The 26000-nt window shown below is 43.8% G+C and overlaps 2 protein-coding genes across 2 annotated transcripts in view; one reads left to right on the top strand and one right to left on the bottom strand.

Annotated features, from left to right (window-relative positions):
* szt2 (SZT2 subunit of KICSTOR complex) overlaps positions 1-13395 on the top strand; it is a gene marked incomplete at its 5' end in the record, with an annotated part of 88124 nt that extends 74729 nt beyond the window's left edge. Inside the window, 7 exons of the mRNA XM_080009282.1 lie at positions 1705-1918; positions 2796-2979; positions 4944-5066; positions 5601-6132; positions 8455-8565; positions 11613-11681; positions 12808-13395. Coding sequence (XP_079865408.1) covers positions 1705-1918; positions 2796-2979; positions 4944-5066; positions 5601-6132; positions 8455-8565; positions 11613-11681; positions 12808-12951 — 1377 coding nt within the window. The 3' untranslated portion in view covers positions 12952-13395. The remainder of the gene's footprint in view (positions 1-1704; positions 1919-2795; positions 2980-4943; positions 5067-5600; positions 6133-8454; positions 8566-11612; positions 11682-12807) is intronic.
* A 1960-nt stretch (positions 13396-15355) lies between these two features.
* Positions 15356-21635, bottom strand: hyi (hydroxypyruvate isomerase). Its single transcript, XM_080018157.1, has 8 exons — positions 21348-21635; positions 18387-18498; positions 17537-17651; positions 16651-16729; positions 16324-16373; positions 16154-16223; positions 15710-15844; positions 15356-15629 (listed from the first exon to the last, which is right to left on the bottom strand). The coding sequence occupies exons 1-8, from the start codon at positions 21544-21546 to the stop codon at positions 15577-15579; spliced, it is 813 nt and encodes a 270-aa protein (XP_079874283.1). The 5' UTR covers positions 21547-21635; the 3' UTR covers positions 15356-15576.
* Positions 21636-26000: the final 4365 nt, after the last annotated feature.

The following is a 26000-nucleotide window of genomic DNA, read 5'->3' on the forward strand; positions in this document are numbered from 1 at the left end:
TTGCCGCCCGGGTGCTGGGTCTGCCGTTCGCTTGTAATTCACTACGCACGAGTCCCTACTCGCCTGCCTCTTTGACTCCTCTGTGCCTGCCTGGTAGCGGGGGGGTGGGGGGGGGGGATTCCGGAATCACTGTTTTCAACATCTGGCTTTAAAAGATACTCTTACATTCCTGTGGCTGTCCGTATCAGATCCCGCCTTCGATGTCGCTTGAACAGTTTAGTTCTTGTTGGCGTCGACGGAATTCAATTTTTTTTTTGTGGTTTCACCTCTGTGCCTTCAAAGCACCGACGGAAACGTGATCTCCTTTCTTTTCAGAGTTTCTTTGTTGTGGCTGCTTTTTGTGGCTCTTTTTCCCCCGATCAGTTTGATTCGTTCGTCCTCTGTTTCTTGGTTGACCACTGTGATTGCAATTTCTGCTGTCGATTTTAATCTCATTTTTGACATTTCTTTGTGATAATCTTTTTTTCTTTGCCAAGATCCCGCCGAACAATTTCTCCTTTGCAATGCCTTGTTGAGCAATGACTTAGAACACACACTCGCAAATAGTACAGTGCAAAAAACTTTAAGCGCTGTTCAGCTGTTGGGGTTTGAAAGGAATGACAAATGTTTGCACTGGGATCAAAGGCATTTTGTGTTCCCTTGAGCCTTGTGAGAATTTCTATAATAACTTTTATAATAACTTTCAGAGCTTCTGAGGCTTGGGAAAACCTCCTCTCTCGCAATGTGTTGGACAGAGGTTTTCCGTTCCCTCTCAGTGTGCTCGAAATGCAAGTAGAACACGTTAGGTAGAGCAGACCAGCTGGTGGTTTACTGATCTTCACAAGGTGAGGTGAGCGGGATTGAGGCTGTCGCATGTTTTCCTCACAAATCAAACTTTTCTGTCTTTGAAATGGATCTGAAAAAGCCATTCATTTGATTGCGTTCTCCAATTGTTGAGGCTTAGAAGGTCTGTTGTGGGCAATCGGCAAAGATTATACTTGTCCAAACTCCCATTGTTGTTTTGTGATCATTGGCTGCTATTGCAGCCGTTAGCATTTTCGGATGATGCCCTTTTTATCCTCCCTCTCTGATGATGAGCTTAATTAATTATTAATTATAGATCATGAGTTTGATTGACATCGGGGTTTCTCACAAAAGCTCCTTATAAAGGAGTGTTGGGAGGCCAGGAGCAGCAGGCGCTTGAAACTTGCCGAACACAGTTGAATTACAGGCATAACGATAGAAAACGCCAACTGCGGCAGGGAGTCTTGCATGAATCCTCACTGCTGGAATATTTGTATTTTAATTTAGAGAAAGCGTCATTATTATTTCACTGTATTGACATGTTTTTCATTAGCGGGGAGACAAAGTACTGGAAAAGTACGCTTTTGTTCTTTGAAAGTCTGTGCTTCCGGTTCGTTCCCAGCTTTCCTTTAAACTCCTGTCAGGGTTTAAAGGAAAGCTGTGATGTGCTGTGTAGTTGAATTCAACCAACGCGTCCTTTACATTTGTGGGCGGATTTAGATTTTGTTGGCATTCAGGCGAAAACTGACTGCGCTGTCCAACTATGTTTCCAAGAACACGAGTACGGAGACTGCAACTAAATCAGTTCATTATCTTCCTTTGGAAAGGAACGGTGGTAGTGAGATGGGATTGGGTGGGTGGGTTTGCGTGTGATAAATCCTGTATGTAACCCCCCTGCCCCCGCCCCGCCCCGCTTTCCAGCTCACCATGCTCTTCACGGAGGAATGCGACAAAGTCCGAGATCTGATGCACGTGCACTCGTTCAGCTATGACTTCCACCTGCGTGTGGTCCACCAGTACCTGGTGGGCTGCCACATGACGCTGCGCCAGGGCTACCAGCTCACCAGCTTCCTGGAGGACTTCATCTCCCATCACCCTGACATCCCCAAGTTCGGCCGGAACCACGTCTTCCAAGGTGAGGTGGGGTGAACGTCTGAATAAAGCAAACTGCAGGGACCTACTGTAGACCAGGCCCGTGTTTTGAAATAAAAAAAAAAGCACAATCCATCGCTACCCATTTAACAATGGTACCAACGGTGCTTCTCTCTAAACTGCAAGCAAAGCAAATTAGTTTCTAAAGGAATATTTCGGAACAATTTCCCAGAGCAGATTGTGCATTACACACCGATATTGTAGATATCAGCTTGATCAGCTGTTCAGTGCATCGCTACATACTGTAGCCCACTATTTAATTGTATTACTACAACGTTATCATCAGCGTCCAACATGTGGTTAGAATTTTTACTATGGATAAACGTGCACAGTGAGAGTTATTGAAGAAATGTTGTCATTTGGTTCAGCGACCCAATTAAAATCTCCTGCGACCCACCCGTGCATCACGACCCAGATTTTGGAAAACACCGATGTGGTCCACTCATAAATATGCTCACTCCGGCACCTAAAGCGGTTTTCTAACAAGCCAGCGATGTTCGTGAGCCCCAAAGGGCTTTCTTTTACAAGGTCATGTGTCATCAATGCGAGCTTGACCTCGGCAGCCAAACGCCTTTCTCCTATTCTGTTCCCCCGTATGTGTTTACTGTCACTTTTAAAATGAGAAATGAAAGGTTTGAAATGACCTGACTGCTGGAATTAGGCCGGGATCGTAGTTCTTTGATCCCATTGTTTTCTTTCTCGGTGATTCGTCCTTGCTAGGTTCAGCAAGGTCTTTTTGTAAACCCTTTATAGCTCAAAAAGATAATAATACTTAATTTTTTATTCCATATTGTACTTTCTGGCCTTTTGAAACAAACTGCTTTCCACTCAACGTATCTGGTGTTTCTTTCCGTAAAAAGGGAGCTTCTCCATGTCCACGGGAATGATCACTGCGCACCAGCTGTACAACTACATCACAGACCACGCCAGCACCTACAACATGAAGCCCGTCCGCATGTCCAAGAGCGCGGCCAATGCTGAGAGCAAGCGGGGAGGGCCAAGCGCCGACCTCCACGAATACGCACTGGTGGCTCTTTGGAACAGGTTGTCATCACAGGCCGGGGTTGGATTGGGGTTGAAATCGATTAAAATGTTTGTTGACGACTATTAGGGCGCTTTCACGTCTAAAGTTCGCTAGATTTGGGCCGATTCAAGAGCACGTTGCTTCTTGGCTGCATTTATCATTAGTGTTCACACGGTCCTGTGTTCAGCGAACCGAAGCAAATGACACGCGGTCGTACAGGTCCATTGGACGGAAAACCCGGGGGAGAATTCATCCGATCAGCGGTGACGTCACCGTTTGCGCTTTGCGCCACGTAATCGCTGTCATCTTCCATTGTAACAGCGTGGATCACAAACACTTAAAAAGCAATGACACAAGCAGCACTTCAAATGGCCGCGCAAAACTGGAAATGAAAACGGTATAGACAGCTGTTCAACTCGGTACCGTAACGCTGATCAGACGCACTGACAGTCTTTTTCACAGTCCTTCTTTACACAACGATATAACGCGTTCACACATCCATCGTCCAATGTCTGGGATATTTACTCACACCACCCGTCTCTGCAGCGGGTGGAAGCCTGTATGTTCATAGCGGCACTTGGCTTTTCATTCATTAAAAAAAACTTTCTGGAAACTCTACGGTTTCCAGCTGCGCGTGAAATCCGTGTAAATTTTCGACTCATGTAGTGGCATATACCTCAGTTTTAACGTGAAGCCTTGTCATGCCACTTAGGTGGTGAGGAGGGATCATTTCAACACGTAATCCCGAAAAAAAGACAACAAAAACATGAATGAGGGAAAATCTCTTTCTGCCACAAAACCGCATTGTCGCAAGGCAACAATAGAGCAACAGCAGCGTATCGCCATGGCGATCCTAGCTTTCATTAATATGCTTTGGTGTTCCAACAAAATAACAACAGTGGAAACACAAGTGTCGACATCCATTTTCAACCACAATGCAGTGTATTCTGGTTTACTTTCCCGTCTTTTCAGAGGGATCATGATCCTGGTCCGATTGTTTGGTCCGCATCAGAGTCTGAATGCGTGTTCTCGCCTCTCCAAACAGACCTGACTCACTGAGTAAATGCACCATGGTTTGATTTAAAAGGACCAAACTGAGTAGGTATGGAAGCGCCCGTAGCGTAATTACGGTACTGTAGGAATCACTCGTTCTAGAGAGATGGAAACTAAATAAAGTAAGGAAGAAAGCAAGACACAAACGATTTTTCTAGACGTCTGACCTTTCCTTAAAAAAGTAACTTCAATAGGTTTGCCAAAAATGGAAATTATATTCCACTCCGCAGCTGCAATCATTGGTTTTAGGGTGTCTAATACTGTGGCTACATAAATCCCAACGTTGCTGACGGAAATCAAACGGCTCTTCAAAGTAAACAAGGATGAAACTCACTTTTTATTTTTTATCCATCATGAGCTGGTTGAAGTTTGGGTGTCATGCTTGTGGAACCAAAATATCATTTTAGTTGCTGCAATTTTCTTTTTCTCTTTTTTTTTCAGACTCAAATGTGCACCTACTTAGGACCACACGTGCCTCATGTTCACATCATGAGGATCAGGGTTAATTGAGATAAAGTAAAAATAAAATTCACCTTTTCATAAGTTAAAACACCCTAGTTGCACGAACGGATACGCCCCCTAAATATTTTATTTTAAACCACTCATCTTTACAGCACTTAAGCTGGAGAGAGCAAAAGTGTAATATGGTTTTTTTTCTTCCGCTCAGCCTTGACTCCTTAGTCTCCCTGCAGCTAAAATCTGCCACTTTCATTTCTGCACCGTGTGACAAATTTATCTAATTTCATTCAATATCACTCAATACCTGGACACGCTTCCCACTCGCCATTGATTACGACTCTGCAAACGCAAGCTTATTGGAGGACAAATCGCACCGACCTGAAGCGTTCCAGCGTTTTTAGTTTTTTTTTACTCAAGGAATTTCCCACACTCGTAGACGGAACCATGACAAGTTCTGGTTTTGTCGCCGTAGCTCGGGCACCTACAAGGACCTGGAGGGTCTGCATCACCACGACGACTTCGACGTGTCGCTGCTGGTGTGCCACAACGCCGCCCCGTTCGAGGAGCAACTGGAGGGAGAGCGCCACCTGCTCAAGTAATACACATATACAATAATAGACGATAAGTCAAATAAAGAAAATACTCGGGCTTGAGAATACACCGATTATGCTTGAGACTTTTTCCTCAGTACTGTATCCATTCTCTGACTAACAGGGTTGTGAGGAAAGTTGTAGTTTGGGCCTCACGTTCAACCTGTCCTATGATATCATATGTATATACAGTACTGTAATATTGATGGATAGATAGATACTACACTACTATTTGGCATGTATGTATGGCAACTATACAACAAACATATATATATTTTTTGAATGAATTCACATTCATCATATTGTATTGTGATATAGTGTGATTTAAATACCTTGTATCTGCTGTTGTTGGATCCTAATGTGTTTTAGCCATTAGAGAACAACTCTCAACTCTTGATAATCCAACTGGAATACATCTTCAATGATATATTGAAGCAGGACCTCTGTATCGTCATACATATCGAATTCCCTTATTTGTCACACCGCACGGCCTTCATGAATACTCGTTAAATCGGCATGATCCCATTGTTTATGTCCAGGCTGCGGTACTATGTGATCATGACGAGCCAGAGGGAGCTGTTCCCTCGACTCACGGCCGACATGCGTCGCTTCAAGAAGCTCCCGCAGATCTGCCGCGACCCCGCCGACCCCGGCGCGAGGCCCACCGAGGATCGGGTGGAGGCGGGCAGGGCCCCGGACGCAGATCGGGACCTCTGGGAGGAGGAGACTGCCCCAACGGTGGCGGCAGCGACAACCGCCTCGGCGTCCGGCGACGCCACCGAGCTTCCCCCTTCCCCTTTGGTGGTCCCCGATGGCGCTCGGCGGCCGCTCTACCCGTCGCCGCTGTTCCCGCTGCTCAGCGGCGAGGTGCTGTCAGCGCAGCGCCATCTGCAGGCCAGTGTGGAGCAGGCCATGGGCCACTGCCGCCGGGACAACCTGTGGAGGAGGCTGTTCCACGGCGAGCACCTGGCACTGGACAAGCTGAAACTCAGCAAGCTGTCGTTCAGCGAGCTGGAGGAGCTGCTGGACGCTGTGCAGAGCCGCTCGGTGGGGGAGATCGACCCCCAGCTGGTAAACACCACACACACACCATGCCTCACTTCCTGTTAGCACCCTCCAGCCACACTCCGTCTGAGTGTGCTGTGTTACCTGAGAGCGCCAGAACTGCTTAAAGTGGATGGATGGATGGATGGATGGATGGATGGATACTTAATTCATCCCTGAAGGGAAATGCAGTCATAGGCAATAATAATAAAATCGAGGAAAATTATGATATGCAATAAACCAAAAATTGTACCTAAAAATAAACAATCACCAGTACAAATGTTGCAATATACAATAAACCTAATGATAAACAATAAAAATAAACCTAAACATTTTTCCAAAAATAAAATAGACCTAAAAAATAAACAAGAAGAATTATACTGTTTATTGTACATACTGTACAATAAACCAAAAAATGAACTAGAAGATAGAGGTATGTGGCAATATAGAATAAATGTAACAGCCCCCCTGCGACCCCACGAGGATAAGCGCTGTAGATAATGGATGGATGGATGTAACAATAAACCTGAAAAATGTACCCTAAAAATAAACGCAGAAATTAAAACCCCATGTCTAAAAGGATTTCTTGTAATTATTTCATGATTACACAATGGAAATTTTCCTCAACTATTTAGAAGCGAATAGATCTTTCCGCTGAATGATATGGATGACATAGACACCTTTCTGTGCCCACTCTTCCACCAGCCCTGTATCTTCACAGGCTTAGCAGGCAAGTCGCCACAGACGTCTGTGTTCGTGAAGGGACTTCTTCACTCGCGCTTTGAGCACCACATACGGCTGCCTTTATGAATTTGGCAGATCAAGGAATTGGACTCCGGTGTTGACAAAAGAAAAAGGCTTTATAGCTTTTCTTGCTGTCAGGAGGCAGCCCTGCGACAAAATAGCTGGAAAATCAATCATTTTCAAGGAAAACAAATAAAAGGAATGGAAAACAAGAAAGAATGTTCAAAATCACAGCAGGCTGATGAACACCATGGTACGTTGAAGTTGGAGTCTCAGACATAATACAGCTCTGGGTTTCATTGCTGCGTCTTAATTACAATCACAATCAGTTTATTCCGCCAGCCACATTCACATATAATAGGAATTATTGTGAGGTGAGGTTTTGTGTGTTTCAGTTAGACCATTAGCATTAAAAAACAAAGCATAACAGTCTGAAAAAATGGAGGACAAAAAATAATAATGAAATAAAGAGAATAAAAAGTGAAGTAGAAAAATAAATAAAAATGGTTTAATATATACAAAGAGCAAAAAAAAGAAATAGTCAGATATATTAAAATATACAAAATGCGATACTATGCACAGGATATATTATTGTTGTAGATCAATTATAAATATTAATTATTGGTACTGGCTGGCTGTTTAATAATGGGCTATCAATGTTATAACAAGAAAAACCAAAGCATGAGGGTTTTGAGGGAGTTTTGCGTGAAAAATGAATTGCATGTTTTATAGAATAGAAAAATACTTAATTTTCCCATACAGGAACTGATAATTGACTCGAATGTGTCCATTTTATGTCCATTTCTATCTACCGATCAACCACAACATTAAAACCAACTGACAGGTGAAGTGAATAACATGGCTCATCTCGTTTCAGTGGCACCTGTCAAGGGGTGGGATATATTAGGCAGTAAGTGAAAAGTTGGAAGCAGGAAAAATGGGCAAGCATAAGGATCTGAGAGATAGCACCAGGATGCACTATGGGAAGAAGGGAAGTCGGCGGAGGCGGTGTGATGCTCTGGGCAATGTTCTGCTGGGAGACCTTGGGTCCTGGCATTCATGTGGATGTTCCTTTGACACGTATCACCTCCCTAAACATCGTTACAGACCAAGTACACGCCTTCATGGCAACGGTACTCCCTGACTGCAGCGGCCTCTTTCAGCAGGATAATGTACTGCAACAATTGTTCATGAATGGTTTGAGGGACATGTCAAAGAGTTCAAGGCCTCCAAATTCCCCAGATCTCGATCTGATCAAGCATCTCTGGGATGTGCTCGAACAACAAGCCCGATCCATGGAGGCCCCACCTCACAACTTTCAGGACTTAAAGGATCTGCTGCTAACGTCGTGGTGCCAGATACCACAGGTCTTGTGGAGTCCATGCCTCAGATGTTTTGGTGGCACAAGGGGGACCTCCACAATATTAGGCAGGTGGTTTTAATGTTGTAGCTGATCGGTATATATGACTAAGTCGTGCTGACTTGGTTGTTTTTTTCTGATATTGTTTTAAAAACTTCCAATTCCAACTTGTGTGAGTTTTGGCCTATTTCCGAAGTGGTGGAAAGTTGTTGAAAGTCGTCGCTCTCGCCTTGTCATCACTGCAGGACTGTTTTCTGACGATGAGCCCGAGCTGGTACCAGAGTCTGATCAAAGTCCTGCTGAGCCGCTTCCCCCAGAGCTGCCGGCACTTCGACGATAGCGGCGTTCAGTATCTGGTGAGCGGAGGTTTCCCTACCGATTTCATTTTTTTCTTTTTTGTCATCGGGTGCGAAGCGCTCTTCTGCCAAAGAAAAACACAAAAGAGCCGTTGGAGAATCTGTGTTAGAAAGCGATGGTGTGAAACGCGGTAAAAACAAAAAACTTTAAAAAATGGGGATTATCTTAGTTAAGGGAGGGGGCAGTTGTAAGTTCCTTCAGAGTTAAATAAGATCACGGCCTCTCTACCTTGTCACTGAGAAGCTTGGGCATTAACTAAATGAAATTCAAGGACTTTCGAGTACTTTTTCAAGCACAATTTTTTCATTTTCAAACGCAAAACAAATATCAATTTTCAATGTGATCTTTATTATCAAAATCAGGGTTCTTCCCAGGTCCTTGGGGTCCTTGGGGTGCTTGAAGTGCTCGGATTTCATCCTCAGAAATGTGCAAATAAAAAATAACCCCTTTTGTGCTGAAGTGCTTGAAAAGTCCCTGGGGAAAACCAACCTCAATCATTGAAAACCTGTGATATTCCCCCTGGTTTTGTTATTCAAACGTAATAGAAAAACCCTCCAGAATCGCTTTTTTACGACTTAGCTGTATTGTGTAACGGAATGTAGTTGATCCGTACGGGTCGCCCCCCACGGTGTAGCACACATGTGAAACTTTGATTAATTGCAAAATGTAACCATCAAAGTGAAATTCAGTTTTACAAAAGACAAAAGCAGATCAAAAAAATTTTAATGTTATTAAAGGGAGCAATTTTAGCAACTATTAAGCAAAGAAACACGGATAACCAAGTCTATGCGTTTGAGCCACCACCATATATGACTTTCAGCGCAAATAATCCAGTAGGTGTTTTCGCACCGCCAGACCTTTTTCGTCGTTCTAAGAACCTTTGAAGGAGCCTTTTTTTGTGTCCGCCTTGCAGGAACTAGGAACATTCGTAGTTCTTAGAACGCCGTTTTGAGGAACTTTATTAGCTCCGACTGCAGAGCAGGGACGAACTGGCACAAGAGGAATCTTTAGTGACGTGAGTGCACGGATGATTGGTCCAGACATAAGTGCACGGTCCCTCGCCCCTGGCGCACTGAGGACAGTCCGCCCCGGTCGAGTCACATCGCTCTGGGTGGGGACCAGCCCACGTATACTTGGTGGTAATAAAAATGTAAAAAAAAAACAAAACAATAAAAATAAAAAACTGTAAATGTATTTATTTCATTAATTGTATTTTCCGATGTTAATTGAATGTAACAAAAAATCCCCGTGAGAGTCCCGATGTGAGCGCTTGCCTTGCGAAAGTCGGAGCAAACTTTTAAATGACACCTTGTAGATCTAATATGAGTGAAGATTCAGCAGCTGGATTGCTTGTCTATTGCTTCAAATTGGTTTAGGGACAGATTTTGGTGGAATGACAAGGTGAAATAAGTGAACGTTTACAGACTACAGCACAGAACTTGTGCTGAAAGGGGGGAAAAAAGCCCTTGAAGTTTTCTAGTTCTCTGGCGACCTCCCCCAGTTCCTAGCTCCCCTCAGCGAGTCCCCAGAACTCCTGAAATGCCTGTCTGTGGTGGTCTAATCAATGAACGAATGCAAACAAAAGATGGCTAAGGAAAACAAAACAATTTGAAAAAATAAATATAAATATGGTATTCACGGATATAATGTGTTTTAGCAACTATTAATCAGAAATAATGAGGATAAACTATGAATTATGTGACTAAGCCTCGAGTCTAACTGCTGAAAATATGTTACATAAATAATATTTATATTTATGAACATCAACATGTAGTTTTTATGTGTTTTATAATGTGAATAATTTAAAACATTCTTCAAACTTCACATTAAGGGATCCTTAAAGTTTCAAACAGTTGCATATATCGTAGGCCTACTATAACTTGGAAACGTGATTTTTAGCCTCATTTCTGAATCTCACATTAGCCTACCTAGTTTGGTATGTTCTTAATATGGGCTTGAAGATGCCTCAACAATGAACGAGATTAGAATTAATAATTCATTAGTAATTGTCTACTTTTTTACACCACGTTAGAGGGCCCACTAATCAACATCAACTAAATCATTCACATTTATTATTTCATTTCATTTCCGATGAGTCGGCACTAGTGGTCACATTACAAAGCCTTGACTGGAATCTTCATGGACTCTGTGAATGTTAAGCCCTTTCACACATGCGGTCTTTCCCAGCAACGTCCGGAACCGTTCCCGCGTCGGATCATGTTTGAATGGGAGCAGGGCTCGATATTCGGGGAAATCTGTTCCGTCAATATCCCACCTCAAGACCGAGCAACATTTCTGGTAAAGTGCCGGTACCGCTGTCGTTGTGGATGGAAGCGGTAACATAGCCGGAACGCGCACGTGAAATAGCGGTGGAGCCGAAACCGAATACGGTATCTGCAAAGCACAAATAGTGGGTTTTGTACAAATATTTAAAAATACATTTGTGCTCTGGAAGAAAGAAAAAAAAAAAACATTCTGAAGAATGTTGAGTCCGAACCGTCGCGCTCAGCTGCAAAGACACAAAACTGCAACACGTCCAGTCTCTACGGAGACAGGTCTTAATATTCCGGAATTGTATTCTTTATCGAATGCAAAATGCTGCTCCGACCCTAGAAGTGGCTTTTAGAATAGATTTTTAAATATATATAAAACTATGAGACGTTGGGCCGGTCGAGCTCCGCCTGCAAACAAGGACAGTGTGCGTCCAGAGATGCAGACTTCTCTACAAATTCGACCGTCACTCATAACTGTAGCTGGTTTCTTGGTGGAATTACGTTGCCGTTACTGGGGGCGGAGCTAATCGCATTTCTTCATTCACCTCCATGTTTAAAGGAAGAAGGGATGGCGCGCGCCCCGTCGGGTCCCCCCCGCCCCCCCCCATGGGGGACTCCAAAGCGGGGCCCGCTTCAGCGCTCTGTGAGGTTAAAGTGCTACAGAGCAGGTTTCGCGCTCTGTTAACATGAACGACGGTGCGAGGCCGTTGTTCGGTGGAGCGGCTCCAGGAGGCTTCTCGCCACCTATTAACGCTCATCATAATTCCTTCCAGGCTGTTCTGAACCAGAAGTTCACCGACTGCTTCGTGCTGGTTTTCCTCGACGCCCAAGCTGGAAAAACGGTGAGTTGGGATCGTACGATAATGTTGACGGTGAACCTGGCGTCACCTGAACACTTAGGACTATGGACCCTTTCCGTACGACTCCCACGCTTCCATATATAGCGCTTTTTTTTTTTTAGGGTAAGAAAAAGTTACCAAAAAAAAACAAAAACTTCCGCTCAGAGTTTTGCTGACGTCATGGTACTTTAATTCAGTTTTTTAATTCAATCCTCCTTTCAATATTGCGGCATTCATTTACAATGTAATATAAGCAAATAAATCATCAGGTCGCATAGACCCGAAAGGCATTTCTTAGATACTCTTCTTTTTCAAATTTGACACAAAAGCTGTTTGATACAAAAACAACAGTGATGGAAAGAAAAGAGAAACCCAAAGAGCAAATAACGAAAAAAAACTAAAAAGACACTTTGACACTTTAATTCCGACGTTGGAGATATAACGTAAATATTCTTTCTTAACCTTTCTGTAAATTGTGATGTTTTTTGAGCAGCGATGGACAGTAATGATGTACAAATACTTTTTTCAAACTGTGACTCAGAATATTTTTTAAGTAACTGTTCTTGTAAGTATGTGCCGTTTTTACTTCCTCTAAATTTCCACCACATACTTTTTTTTTTTTTAGAAAGAAACACAGAATTATTTCTGAAATACTTACATTTCCGTCGTCTGCAGTTTCTTCACGGACGGTTGATATTAATTCCTCTTTCTTTTAAAGGATTCGTTTGTTGAGTTTCTCAGATGGAGGGTGGTCATAATTGTACTGTGGGCCCTGTGACGTACATAGGGGCCATCACAGACCCAAATATGTACAGTATGTGCAAAAGCACTGAAAGAGTGAGTTTTTCAAAATAGGTCCCCTTTAACAAAAAATGTAAATCTGTATATATTTGCACATATTTGTACATTTCTACTCCTATGCTGTTTATTTTAACTGTACATGTATGTCCAGTGTATGCATGAGTATTCATCTGTAGAAAAAAGCACAGTCGCACTTCATACTGTATTATAGGCTGGATATGATAAGTACTTACTTTTAATACTTTAAGTACATATAAGAACGAGTACTCAGCTACTTTAACTCAAGTAGAAATGTCAGCGTGGTACTCAGCATTACGTCTCTTCTCAGAGCCTCAAAGTGGTGTTCCGGGAGCCTCTGCCGGCTCAGCCGCAGCCGAGCAGCAGCCCCCCACCGCAGCTGGTGTCCATGTACCACCACCTGGAGTCGGTCATCAACACGGCCTGCTACAACCTCTGGACGGGCCTGCTGTAGGACCGCCCTCCGACCCGGATGTGCCGTACCCGACTCAAACCCCCCCGGTGTCCCCGTGAAACCGAACCGTTAAAAGCACAGCGGCGCTTCTCTTTAAAAAATGAATCCCCTTAATACTTGAATGATTGTTCAAGCACTGAATTCACTCAGCAGTTGGGACTTTCAGCAGTGTGTGTTAATTGTCTCTTTTTTTTTTTTTTTTTAATGCAATTGTGCATTTAGCCTCATGAGCGGCGTTTTGGCTGACTTTGGGGCTCGGGTCAGTTTTTTTAACTTGCTGTGTCGCAGTGGGAGAACCACCCCCCCCCAACAAAACAAAACTGCACCACCGAACCATGCACCACGGCAGATATACGCTGTATGCAATCTCAATCTGTTGTAAATATGCAGAGCTTTGCACACACAGAGAGAGAGAGAGAGAGAGAGAGAGAGAGAGAGAGAGAGAGAGAGAGAGAGAGAGAGAGAGAGAGAGAGAGAGAGAGAGAGAGAGAGAGAGAGAGAGAGAGAGAGAGAGAGAGAGAGAGAGAGAGAGAGAGAGAGAGAGAGAGAGAGAGAGAGAGAGAACTGAACCCTGCCGCCTGCAGCCCAAGTGCATTTCAGTCAGAAACGACGATGTAAATATCTTAAACCTCGGTATTTTGTAGCACAGCTGCATGAGACCTGGTCGGCAACTGTCAAGCGACTGGGAAGCCTTCATTTCAGAAATCGTACTCCAGTTACAGTATGTCAGTGTTGATCGGATTGATTTACTTCTAAATCTGATTCTAAAAGTAATGGGTTTTTTTTTTCCACGTTTATTTTTATTTCATAGTTAACGGTGATGCTGCCAATCAGTAGACGTTTGTGTTTTTTTTACCTCAATCCAACCATTGACCAGGTGTCTTCCTGAGCGTTTCCCAACTTTCCATTTAAGTGGCACGGGGGTAAAAAAAAAAAAAAAAAATGTACATAGAAATTCTAAAAGCACTCGCGAACGTAATGCCCCAAACGTAAGGCCACCGAAATCGATCCTGCCCTCGCAAATCGAGTATGTTATTTCATAAATGTGACCTGAGGGAAAAACAAAGACGGCTACAATGGTCATGCGTCGAGGGGCCGCACCCGGGGGGCGAATCTCTCCCCCAACACGCGATGGCCGCTGAACGCGAAAATGGGATTTATGGATCGGCGGCGTTTCCGGATGAGCGGAAAATAAGGATAGGTGTTTCATTCACGCAAAAAAATATATATATCACACATCAAGTGCACAACAATTTACGGTGCCATCCGAGAGCCGCCCTTTTAAAGCTAAAAGGGAGGCTGAGATGTCCGCACTGCCATATCAACCATATCTCCAGCCTCCAAGTGCCTTTCGCCGTTTGCTCCCCCCCGCCCCCGCTTTGCGCCATGGCATCGGCTTTACATCGTTTATCATCTCCGTAAACGCCTACTCGGTCGATTCAATGACGAAAAAGTGCCTGTGTCATTCCGAGAGGGTGACAAACTTCAGAAGACAGTCGCGGCTCACTGATCGATCGGCTGCTTTAATTAGCGTCACTCACCGGAGGTGGGTTTGTTTTTGTGTTGGTGCGTTTTGACGGTGAACACGACAACTGAATTGATGTTTCATTTGGTCGAGCATTGCTGGTCATCAGTCGTTTTGTTTACAGAATGGAAGTCAGGTTGGAGAGGAGAAACCCAGCGTTAACCACTGTTATGAACATTTTAATACCAGTAAGAATGAAGTGAAATCGCTCGTAAAAAAAAAACAAAAACGAAAAACTCACGTTAGTCCACGTTTTCATTGAAACGAAACCAAATAATATGAAGTTTTCTTATTTCATAACAGGATGCAGAATGTGAAGTGAATCTAGAACTATGTCATTCATGTCCAAGTGAGGATTCCATGGTTTATTTGTGAAACACTGAATATGGGTCGTCAATGTCATCATCAAGGTGAACCGCGTGAGTTATCACCCCTCGGCATTTAATTCAATATCACACTGTATGTAATTGGGACTATTTAATGTATGTATATAGAGATTTTTTTTGTCTTGGTTTAATAATCCTGATTAAAAAAATAAAAAATACAATGGCTTGAACTTTTGCCCCCGTCATACTGCTTTTCAGGCACGGTGAGAAGCTGCTGCAGAGTGGGAAGGTTCCCGATAGTCAAGCGGTCAGCGAGGTTTCACTATTAACTTCTTGCAGGGTTCTTGAAGTGCTTGAATTTTGTCCCGGAACACCTTAAAAATAGCCACTTTTGCGCTGAAGTGCTTAGAGAAAAAAAAACAAAAAAAACAATCATTGAAAACCTGTGATATTCCCCCGGGTTTTGTTTTCCAAACCGTAACTACAAAATTTTCCCAGAATTGCTTTTACAACAGAAGTCAGATAAATATCAATTTATAATAGTGGATGACAATCAGATTATAGATATTTTATTACATTTTCATTTTACAAAGATCACATTGAAAAGTGGTCAAATTTGTCTTCCTTAAAATTATAAAAATAGTGCTTAAAAAGTACTTAAAAGGCCTTGAGTTTCGTTTATAATGCCAGAATGAACCACAACTGTAATTGAAAGGCCCAGGTTGAAAAATGGCAACATCGGCATTTTTTCGGATCACCCCCCCGGGGCTACGACTACTTCCGTGTCCAGTAATCCCTCAGCCAGCCGAGGCTTTCATCTGTGGACCCTGGAGTGACGAAACATCTCAGTCAAAGACAGAAAGTATAGTTTCAGTCCGAACGTCACTCCCTCTATAACGTAACTCACGCAGCGGCTTGTATTCGCAGCCGATGTAGCCCTGGTAGCCCTGCTCCTCCAGGGCGCTGAAGAGGTACGAGAAGTCCAGTTCCCCGGCCACGCCCGGCTCGTTGCGTCCCGGGACCTGAGCGATCTGGATGTGGCCTGGAACCCAAACGGACCATGCGCTGCTCAAACACTGCGCGGCTCGTAACGACACGTTTGTAGAGGTGTGAGTGCCAAAATAGTCCATTGGCCAAAATGGCAATTTATTCAACCACAAAATTGAAGGTGAGAATACATTAAAGCGGGAGGCGTTTTCGTCAAAATGGCCGGCCCCCTCGCTAGATAAGGTCCAATCAAAGTTCACTGGCGGCTTTGTTTGCCACCAGTGTACTTTGCCCTGAAAGTTGGTATTTGTTGTTTTAGCTAATCTATTTAAATCGATGTGAAACGTACAAAGATTGTACTTACCTATCAGGGGGAAATACTTCTGTATGTTCTGCGTCAGGTTGCCGTCCATTATCTGCCAGTGAAAAACATCCTGAAACGGTTTGATAAGAGACGAGTTAGTTCTCGTCCCTTTATCTTTCTATTTGTGAGGTCTGTTAAGGACTAAATGTGCATTTTGCCAAAGTACCAACCATTTGCAACATGATGTTGGGCCTCCCCACCTTCTCCAGAATCGTGGCCGCTAATTGCGAAGCAGAGGGTAATAATCAGCAATAACAATTTAATTATTTATGGTTATTGTGTGGTGCATTGTATTAATAATGCAGAGCCAATCATGAACCCAGACACTTAGAGCGTGACGCACTCAAGCCTGTCCTTTCTTCGCTGTTGCACTTCTGAGAGTCAGACGCGTTACCACGTCACAAGACGCTCCCCAACCCCAGCTGGTAGAAACTGCGTCGGAGAGTTCTCCGATGGCGTCTCCAATTTGGGGGAAAATGGTTGGCGCTCGGCCTTACCGTGATGAGGGGAGTCGAGGAAATATCTGGCGTCCGTAATCCTTGTGTTGATCGGTTCGATCAAACCCGTGATTCCCTCCTGGAATATCACAAACGTTTTGTTGGAAAAAATACATTTAAATATAAAAAAAACCCCAAAAAAACAATGGTTATTGCCTTGTTCCGCAGTAATGTTACATAGTTAAAGCATTTGGTTTTCAACCCTGGTACGCGACAGTATATGCAGTTTTATTATAAATGGATGCAAACTTGCACAATTTTTTCAAAATGTCAATTGTTGATACAGAGGTTGGCCGTTTTGTTTTTTTTATTTAACGCTCATTTCATATTGCAATTTTTTGGTTTATTTTAGGATTACTTTCATTATTTATTGATAATCTTTAGGTTAATTTGTTTATTGCTAACTTTTTGGTTTACTGCATATTGTCAATTTTCCTATTTCTTTTCTATTACCTTATTACATTTGCGAGTTTCCATAACACAATTTCCCTCCAGGGATGAATGACGTATCTACGTGGCCGTCTAAGTGGATATTTTAAGTAGATAGATGAAGTAGATAATCTATTTTGGTATTCCTATTTGTTCATTTTGATTAATATCAAACTACAGGTTTACGTTAAGTATTCATATACTGAAAAGTATGTTCTAGTTATTAGTTTTAATTGGATCATTCATTAAGCGTTAAGTGCCTCTTAATACTAGTGCCAATCATAATATAATTCTTTAATCCAACCCGTCTGAACTATAATCATAACAATAACTTTAATTTATTCATTTGCTGACTGCTCCACAGGGTTTCTGAGAATTCCACGCCAACTCGTCGAAAAAAAAAACAACCCAGAAAACACACAAGTGTCCAAATCCTGTTTGCTCCTCGGTCGTCTACCTTTGAGAGGACGTCGGCGGCGTACTTCAGGTTTTGTATGAAGACCCTCTCCATCTCCATGGCGACCGAGGCTCTTTTTGACCCCACGGGAACCCGACCCGCCATCAGGTGGATCCTGAGGGCGTCACACAAAGTGGAATTTGGACAATTTTGGACGCACTGCAGGTGGTTAGGGTTCGGTTAGGGGTTAGGGTTGGTAAGGGTTAGGTTCTACTACTAGACTTTAAAAATCAAATGATGTACCGAAAATATTGTAAGAGAACACAACTAGAATCACGTGCACAACCTTCTGCTTAGTTTGGGATAAAACAACTTTAACTGACTTCAATTTACTCGCTTTCTACAAGGGAGAAAAGCAGACTTTTGATGCCCTCCATTTGGAAAGAAGACCTTTCAAGGCTTCTGAACTCATTTTAGGAAGACGTTTTGTAGACTACAGGATCATTTATAGAACAAGATTTTTTTTAATTATATCATGTTAAATGATCTCATCACTGGAGGTTTTTTTGGGTTTTTTTTTCAAACCTAGGTGAGTGTATGTGTATATGTCGTCCATTAGTCCTCTCTTCAAAGCCCATTCTAACATTCCATTCCTTCCTCTGGACTCCCGTGGACAAACAACACTCTCATTGTACATTAAGTTATAGCGGTTTTCCTGCTGTAACTTCCCCTGTTGTCATAGAAGTAAAATCCTCCATTTATCGCTCGACTGGAGTAAGCTACTGCACAAGTGTTCTGTCGCCATTTGCAAAATTCTACTTTACAGACTAGAGACTAGTCTGCGCCTTGCCGGGAAATACGTGTTCCAGTGCATCACTTCCGGGAGGCTTTAACTTTTCCGGAGCCTCACCTCTTGCAGTCCAGGGCCTTGGCGTAACTCAGGGCCAGGTCCAGGCCCTGCTTGAACTCCGCCTCGCGCCCAGGGACCGCTGCGAGGCCCAGGTCCCCGGCCTCCACATCACCTGCCATCATCAAGCATCATATCCTCACTCCACCATGATCTCCCCTTTCACGTTAGGATTCAACAGGCGTAATTATCCTTTGAAAACCAAAGCCAAGATTTTCTGAGAGTCATGCCATCATAGTGAGATTCATACAAAAAACACAATTTATCACAGTAATGAAATAAAAAAATCTTAAAAGTTTTGATAGAAGCCAATAAAGGTCAAATAAATAATATAACATAAGTAAATGAAAATATTGAACTAATTATTATACAATTAATAATTATAAAATAAATTACTTTTGATTTTATTATTATTATTGTCTGTTTTGATCAGACTTAAGCTTTTTATTTTTTTTATTTTATACTAACCATCTGTTGTAAAACACACCAAACCTGCATCAGAACAAATTCCTAGTATATGTAAATGTACCTGGCAGTACTATAAACTGATTTGGGCTCTGATATGATACATTTTTTTCACCTATTGGTGGTTGTGTTTGTTTGAAACTTCATACTACATATGCCCTCGCCTGTACGATTTCAACAACTTTTAAAAATATTCTGCTAATCAATGCAATCTGCATTTTTTTCCATTATAGTTACTAAGTATTCCATGAGTATATTTCTGTGCGAGGGATGGGGCGCATTTGATAACCCTGCTTGCAATTCATGCCTGTCCATCATCATCAATGATCTTCAACCGGTGGAAATTTGTCTTTTCTGTGAGTTATAAGGTCAAAGTTCTACTCCATTTCAGCCAGTACCATTGTTACATAATGTTTTGTTTCTTTTAGAAGGAATTCCTTCACTTTTGACTTATTTAAACTACTTCTGGAAATGCGAATGCTGAATCCAACAGCTATAATTAAAAGCCAAATTCACAAAAGAAACACTACCAAGACTGCAAAATCTGGAAGGATTGAGAGCATCTAAAATCAGATTAATAACCACTGATCTGTGGGTGTCATCTTTTAAAGGGGACTTATTATGCTCCTTTTCAACAGGTTAATATAGGTCTCTGAGGTCCCCCAAAACATGTCTGAAGTTTTTTTTGCTGAAAATACCAGATTATGCATTAAATGAAAATGCTGCTGCTCCCCAAGCCCACTCCAGAACTGCTTGCCCCAGCTCTGTGAGCCAGTTGTATGAGGTACATAAACGTACACCCATCTCACCTATCAGTCCATCAGGTTCGGTTTCTGAACAAATTTGAGGTGAGAGATAAACAATCCAGTTGCTGAATCTCCACTCATATTATGGTATGGTCACACCGCCGGTGTACATGCGCTACAAAGTGACAGGCTGAGATGCATTTCAAACGGAGCGTGGCCTCATCCAGCTGCAGGGGGCGGAGCGACGACCGCCCACGAGCCGACAGCTTTATGGCGACAGAAGCTGAGCAGTTTTCAACTTTATGCAAATGGGCAGCGCCGGGCAACAGACAATAGGAGGCGAGATACAGTCTCAATGGCGCTGATTCTTCACTCGTCACTTAAACTAATCGCTAAAATAAGGAACATGTCTCTCCAATAAGGTCTATTCTTTATTTTAGGGGATGGATGGCAGGATAATTCAGGTTTTTTTACCAAGAGGTCAATCGTTTTGCGAAGTAAACAGCTCCTATTTCAATAAATAAATGAAGTATATGTGGCACCGTCTATCAATATAATGTATATCAAATATGGAAAGGGAGAGATGTTTAAAATGCTTGGCGTGCCCACAACAGCCGGTCGACTTTGAGCGGACACGCCCACAAACACGAGGTGCACAAAAGCCCCGTCGCCAGCGGTGTGACTGTACGGCGATGAGATGAGAACTGCTTGGCTTCGCGCTGAAGCCCCGTTACCGGCCTTTTGTTTCACTCAATTAGTAAATGTCGGAAAAATAAAATAAATACACCTACAATAAAAACACTTGTTGGTTTTGCTTGGCGGAATGCACAGCGGATCATGCGGCACAGTCTATCTAACGCACCCTTTAAAAATAACCCAGCAGAATCATTTTTTAAATACTTAGATTTCCCTCGCCTGCAGTTTTGTCATGGACAGTTGGTATTAATTGCCCTTTCTTTTAGTATATTTGTGCCGGTCTCTGCAGCCAACAGAGCACTTCCTGGCAGCGCTTGGCGTTCTCAAGCCGTGGGTGGAGTTACTCCGATGGGGAGCGTTCTAATTCTAATCCGAACAACTGTTGAATCACCTGTTCAATGACAGCGCATAGAAGAAGACGACTGGGTTGTCTTATTTCACAGTGTGTGTTAGTCGGCCCATCAGAGACCCAAATGAATGTGCACAAGCACCGAAAAAGTGCCTTTTTTAATAATAGGTTCCCTTGAAGTGCCTGGATGCAGACAAAGGGAAATGATCAAATTGTTTTGATGACGTTACCTGATGACGGTTTGACGAGATATGGGGCCCAACCTGTGACATGACAATACAGGTTCTCCTTACTTAATGACCAAGTTCCGTTCCTAGGACCAGGTCGTTAAGCGAGGAACCATGTTATTTCACGGTAAGGGGGCGTGGCCATTGCAAACGCTAGTGTAGTGAATACTGACAGACGGCGGAACGAGACTGAGAACAGTGATGCGATGAGATATATAGCAAATATAGTGTATATAAGTATAGTGTATGTGTATATGTACAGCTCTCCGACCAGTCTGTATTGTACTGGTCGGAGAGCTGGTCCTAAGTCCGATCGGTCATTAAGCGGGTATGTCGTTAAGTGAGGAGTACCTGTATATTGTACTCGGGCGTTTGCAGATATCAACAGAGTCGCGTTGAATTACACTCGCGCTTTCTCAGGCGCATTTAAGCACGAGTGGCATAGGACCCTTTCGCGTGAAATGAATTGCATTAACCCCACCTGGAGGAGTGTTGATGAGCACCACCTCCACGCCGGCGTCCCGCCTGGCCCGCCGGAGACGCTCCACCTCGGTGTCGTAGGGCCACGCCGCCTCCACGGCCCGGAAGCCGGCGGAGGCGGCGGCGTGGATGCGGTGCGTGAAATCCGGCAGCTCGGCGAACAGCCAGGAGACATTGGCGCAGAACCTCAGAGGAGCCATGGCGGCGTGGGAGTTCACTCACCTGGGCCCCGGGAGCCCCCCGCCTGGACCACCTGACCGCCTGGACCACGTGACCGCCTGGACCACCTGACCGCCTGGACCACGTGACCGCCTGGACCACCTGACCGCCTGGACCACGTGACCCGGAGCGCAAACGCGCGCGGTTGTTTTCGTCACGTGACCCCGGAGACGCTTCCGGGTCCCAGGGTCCGCGCGCTCGTGCGACGTGTTGTCGGGACCTTCCTGAAGGTTCGAGGAACCATAGATAAAACAAATCCATGATCCAAAACGGCCGTTGCAGATGAACTTTTTTCTCTTGTTTCGGCTTTTTTTATATTTTTTAAACCCTTTGTGTTCATGTATGGTGTAATTAATCCCACCGCGGTTATGTTTCTGGTTACATTTACATTTAGTCATTTAGCAGACGCTTTTATCCAACGCGACCTACAAGGGAGAATAACAGAATAATAAGCAGAATAATTCTGCTTTTCAAAGTACAGTAAAGTGGCGAATTGTCGATAAAACACAAATGTACATTTGAAAATCTATTTTGGATAAAGCCTCTGACGATTCATGTTCTGTATTTTATTTATTTAGTCTTATACCGTTTTTCTAGCAGGTTGACCCACTCAAAATATGTGATTGACACCTTTCCCATTGCCAGGAAAAATGCCGTTTTTTGTTTTGTTTTTTCCCGGCGCGTCACATCCGACGTCACGAGCCGTGTCATGGTGCAAGTGTGATTGGGAACAAAACAGCAGAGGAGACAGCAACTTCAACAAACGACGACATAAAACTGTAAAACTTGGTATTTTGAGCCGTTCCAAAGAATCGTATTGTTGGTGATCGCCCCGACCCTAAAGTAGAAGCAGCGCGGAGCATGAAGGGCCGGTGCGCGTACCGTTCCTTTCGGCAGCGTGGAGCGCGGGGGTTCTCCGCTGTGGTCTGCACGGTGCGATCCCCACACTCACAGCCTTTCACCGCCCCGTGCGGAAAAAAAAGTCAATAACTTCCGATTTTGATTTTGGATTCTAAATGGGACATGAAACGATGGAATGATACACGTATATTCCTGACTATTTATCCGCCAGCGGACAGTGCCACGGCGTCGGTAAAGGGGCAAAAATTAGCGTGTTGACCCGGGTGTCCTGTTTCTATCAGTGCCAATCGTAGATGGAGCCTATTAAAACCTGTGTCTATTGCCAGGTCATTTGGCAGGCTAGTTGTTTCCCTCTGTAGCCTTGTATTGAGCTACAGTGTAACACAATTACAGTAGCAGGCGGCCCATCGCTAGCTCACACAGGGATGAAATCGGCATTGACCTTTTCGTCTCAATCTGGGTAAGTAATAATAATAATTTTTAAAAATCCCATAAATTGTTCATTTATTTGAGGACAACATGGGGTGGGTTAGAGTGGTCTTGGTTTTGTTTGATATACTATTTAAAATGCATGCTCTTGGAGAGCAATAGGCAAACGTTGATAGTTGTACAGTATTCCTTTAAGATCTGTAGTCGTTGTAGGCCATACTTTGTACAACAAAACAATGTTTGGAGCCAGCAAACACCTAACAGTACAAAATGAGCCCTATAATAGCTTGGTTGGTTCTTGCTGTAAAATGAAAAAGGCTGAGTGAACTGTTAAAGAAATCAACCATTGATAAAAACATACACTCATGGTCGACTTTATTTGTGAGACAAACAGCCTGTTCCTCCAAGCTGCAGCTCAACGATATGGAAGATGCAGACGTAATGAAGAGGGTTTCGTTTTGGTGGCCTCTTGGGACCTTTTCAAATGGTTAGACAGAGAATGTTGTGCTAAACAAACCAACCTAACCACCTCCAGTGAGTGTCAGTTCAATGTTTAACAAAACAGCTTGTTAATGTGAAAGGTCGGAGAAGGTTTCAAACAGCAGCTGTTTACAACAGCGGGGTGCAGAAGAGCAATATATCCACGCAGAACACGTCGAACGTTGAAGCAGGTGGACAGAGGAACAGAAGTTGAAGACCACATGGGGTTCCAGGCCTGGCTGCGAATACCGGAAAGATCGCCTGGGTGACTAAATGCCTGAATGAAATATGCCTCCTAGTCTTCACTAATCTCAATTTTTGCTGCAGCGTGGAGATGCCAGTTTCAGCATTTGGCACAGACATTGTGACTTGATGGGTCCATCCTTGGATCCGTACAAATATTATCTTGGCACACATTAGACACCTTAATAGCAATCAAGCAGAATTTGAATTAGTGATAAGTTTGGCTCTTTTTGTAGATTCGACTCTTACGAGTGACTCCGATTAGTTCAATTTTCAGACTCTTCCTTCGTTTGCTTAAGTAGGTGTAACAAGTCAGAAGAGTCGATTGAGAGCTGAGTTATGAATATAATTCTCACCAGAATCATTTTATTCTGTCAAAATTATTTATTTATGAAGAATGCAAAGTGTAAATCAGTCGCATTCAATAGGAATTATGGCAAATGCCTTCACCCTTTTTTAACATTAATTTAATACTCCGTGATTATTTTCAAGAGTAGAAGAGTTGTTGCGGGTTTTGAAGTGCCGGGGTGATTCAGGGCTCTGTGTTATTTTCGTTTAACAGTGGACTGTCAATGAATGCCCGTGTGTCTGGATGCAGTTACAGAGTCACAAACAAACACCTCTTTTGCCAGAGTGAATCAGGACTCCTGAATCATTCAAAAGATTTTTTTGCCACGAACCAATCGCTAACAGATCTTGAATCGCTACAGGAAGCAGCTCATACACTAACGGAACAACAACAGACGCACAGAGGCTCTGACAAAAGCCCATGAGCCTTAGCCACCCACTGTTTTTCACGGCCTGAGACACTCCGAGAATGAAGCCTTGAAGAGGAACATTTCTAACACTTTTGTCCGCAGTCCCCAGCTACTGCATTGCAAGCAGATGTATGCACGGAGTTTGTTTGTGTGGAGCAAAGATTTGAATATGATTTTTTTTTTAACCTGTGCTGTCAGCATGCTGGGCATACAACAGAGTATTTGTGCCATTGCATCCAGGACAGAGTTTGTGTGCAAGTGGAGTTCAAGTTCTCATCCTGCAATGCAACTCTTTATTAATTCTTAAATAATCAAGAACTGCTGCAATAACTCTGTCCTGTGGACGACCTGCAGAATGACAAGAGCACAGTTTTTGGTTATAGAGAACCACCACCAACCCCCCTCTTTGGACTATTTATCATGTTTGGGTCTATAAACAACTGATCACTACCCTAAGAGGGGAAGAATCACCACGGGTGAGACAAATAAACATAGAAACAAACAACATTTACACAAAAACATAAAGATTGGACGACATGTATTGAAAAACAATTAATTAGGTCCAGGAAAACTGGAACTACAACTGGTCATGTCGCCTCTTCCTGTCATAGTTATGGCGGTAAATGAGGGAGAAAAGGAGAGGATTGCAACCACGAGGGTGCTGGGGTGCACTCGAAGCAGGTGTGGTGGTGTGTGCATGTGTGATGGGACCGCCTGTATGTTCCACCGGTGAGTGTACATGTCTTCGCCCCATTGGTACTGGTGTATAAGGTCTGTATTATGTCGTGGCGCCTTCAAGCAGCGGAAAGGGACCTGAAGCCCCCCGAACTCCGCAGTCTTGTAGACACCCTACGGCCACAAAAGACCCCCGCGCCCCCAGAGAAGCCAGTAGGCCGGTGAGCAACCCCCAAGCCCAAACTAAGCATTACCCAGTCCCAGGGAGCACGAGGAGAACCCGCACCCAGGGGCGCACACATAGAACCAACCCCCAGGTGCAGGCACAAGACGCAGCTGCAGGCACAGAAACCAGGCCACGGACGCAAGGCATGGAACGCAGGCAGATATACAAGCCCTCCACCACCCCCAGCACCCGGGGCGCCCGCCGCAGAGAAGCCGTGCAGCAGAAGCAAAAGGCCAATAGCCACCCCCTACACCCCAACCCACACCCACAGCGACAAGCAGCGCCCCCGGGGGCCCCGGAAGGCACGCAGCACATCTTAAGCCAAAGCTGAAGAGTTGCATTTGATAATGGAAAGCATCAATGAATTGGTGGTGTCCAAAGGACTGAGGATCCTGCTGTCACAGAAAAACCTTGAAAAACCGTATTTTCTGTTTGCAAATCACTGGGGGTCTTGGGGCGCATGCGTGACTCACAACTCAGAGATCTCGTGGCAAAACAAGATTTTGAGAGTCTTGACTCATGGCTCATGGATCTCGTTCGTGATCCGGTCTTCTGTGTGAGGCATATGCATGACTTGTGACTCAGGGCTCTCGGCTGTTTTCTCTGAGTCTTGAGATTTGATACCAAGTCACGAGCGAAGACTCTTTTGTCATTTTAAATTGTTTTTTGTTTGCTTTTTCTTTTGCTTGCTACAAACAAACTTTTGCTTGTTGCTGACTATGTGCCTTCCTTTATGGTCCACCATTTCTCAAATCGACGCTTA

The sequence above is a fragment of the Zeus faber genome (assembly GCF_960531495.2).
Source record: "Zeus faber genome assembly, chromosome: 1".
NCBI classification, from domain to species: Eukaryota; Metazoa; Chordata; class Actinopteri; order Zeiformes; family Zeidae; genus Zeus; species Zeus faber.

Coding starts and splice junctions, on each gene's coding strand:
- hyi (XM_080018157.1), bottom strand. CDS start 21,546: ATGGCTCCTCTGAGGTTCTGCGCCAATGTCTCCTGGCTGTTCGCCGAG. Junction 18,499..21,347: donor GCTCATCAACACTCCTCCAG/GTGGGGTTAATG, acceptor TGATGATGGCAG/GTGATGTGGAGGCCGGGGAC. Junction 15,845..16,153: donor GAAGTATTTCCCCCTGATAG/GTAAGTACAATC, acceptor TTTGGGTTCCAG/GCCACATCCAGATCGCTCAG.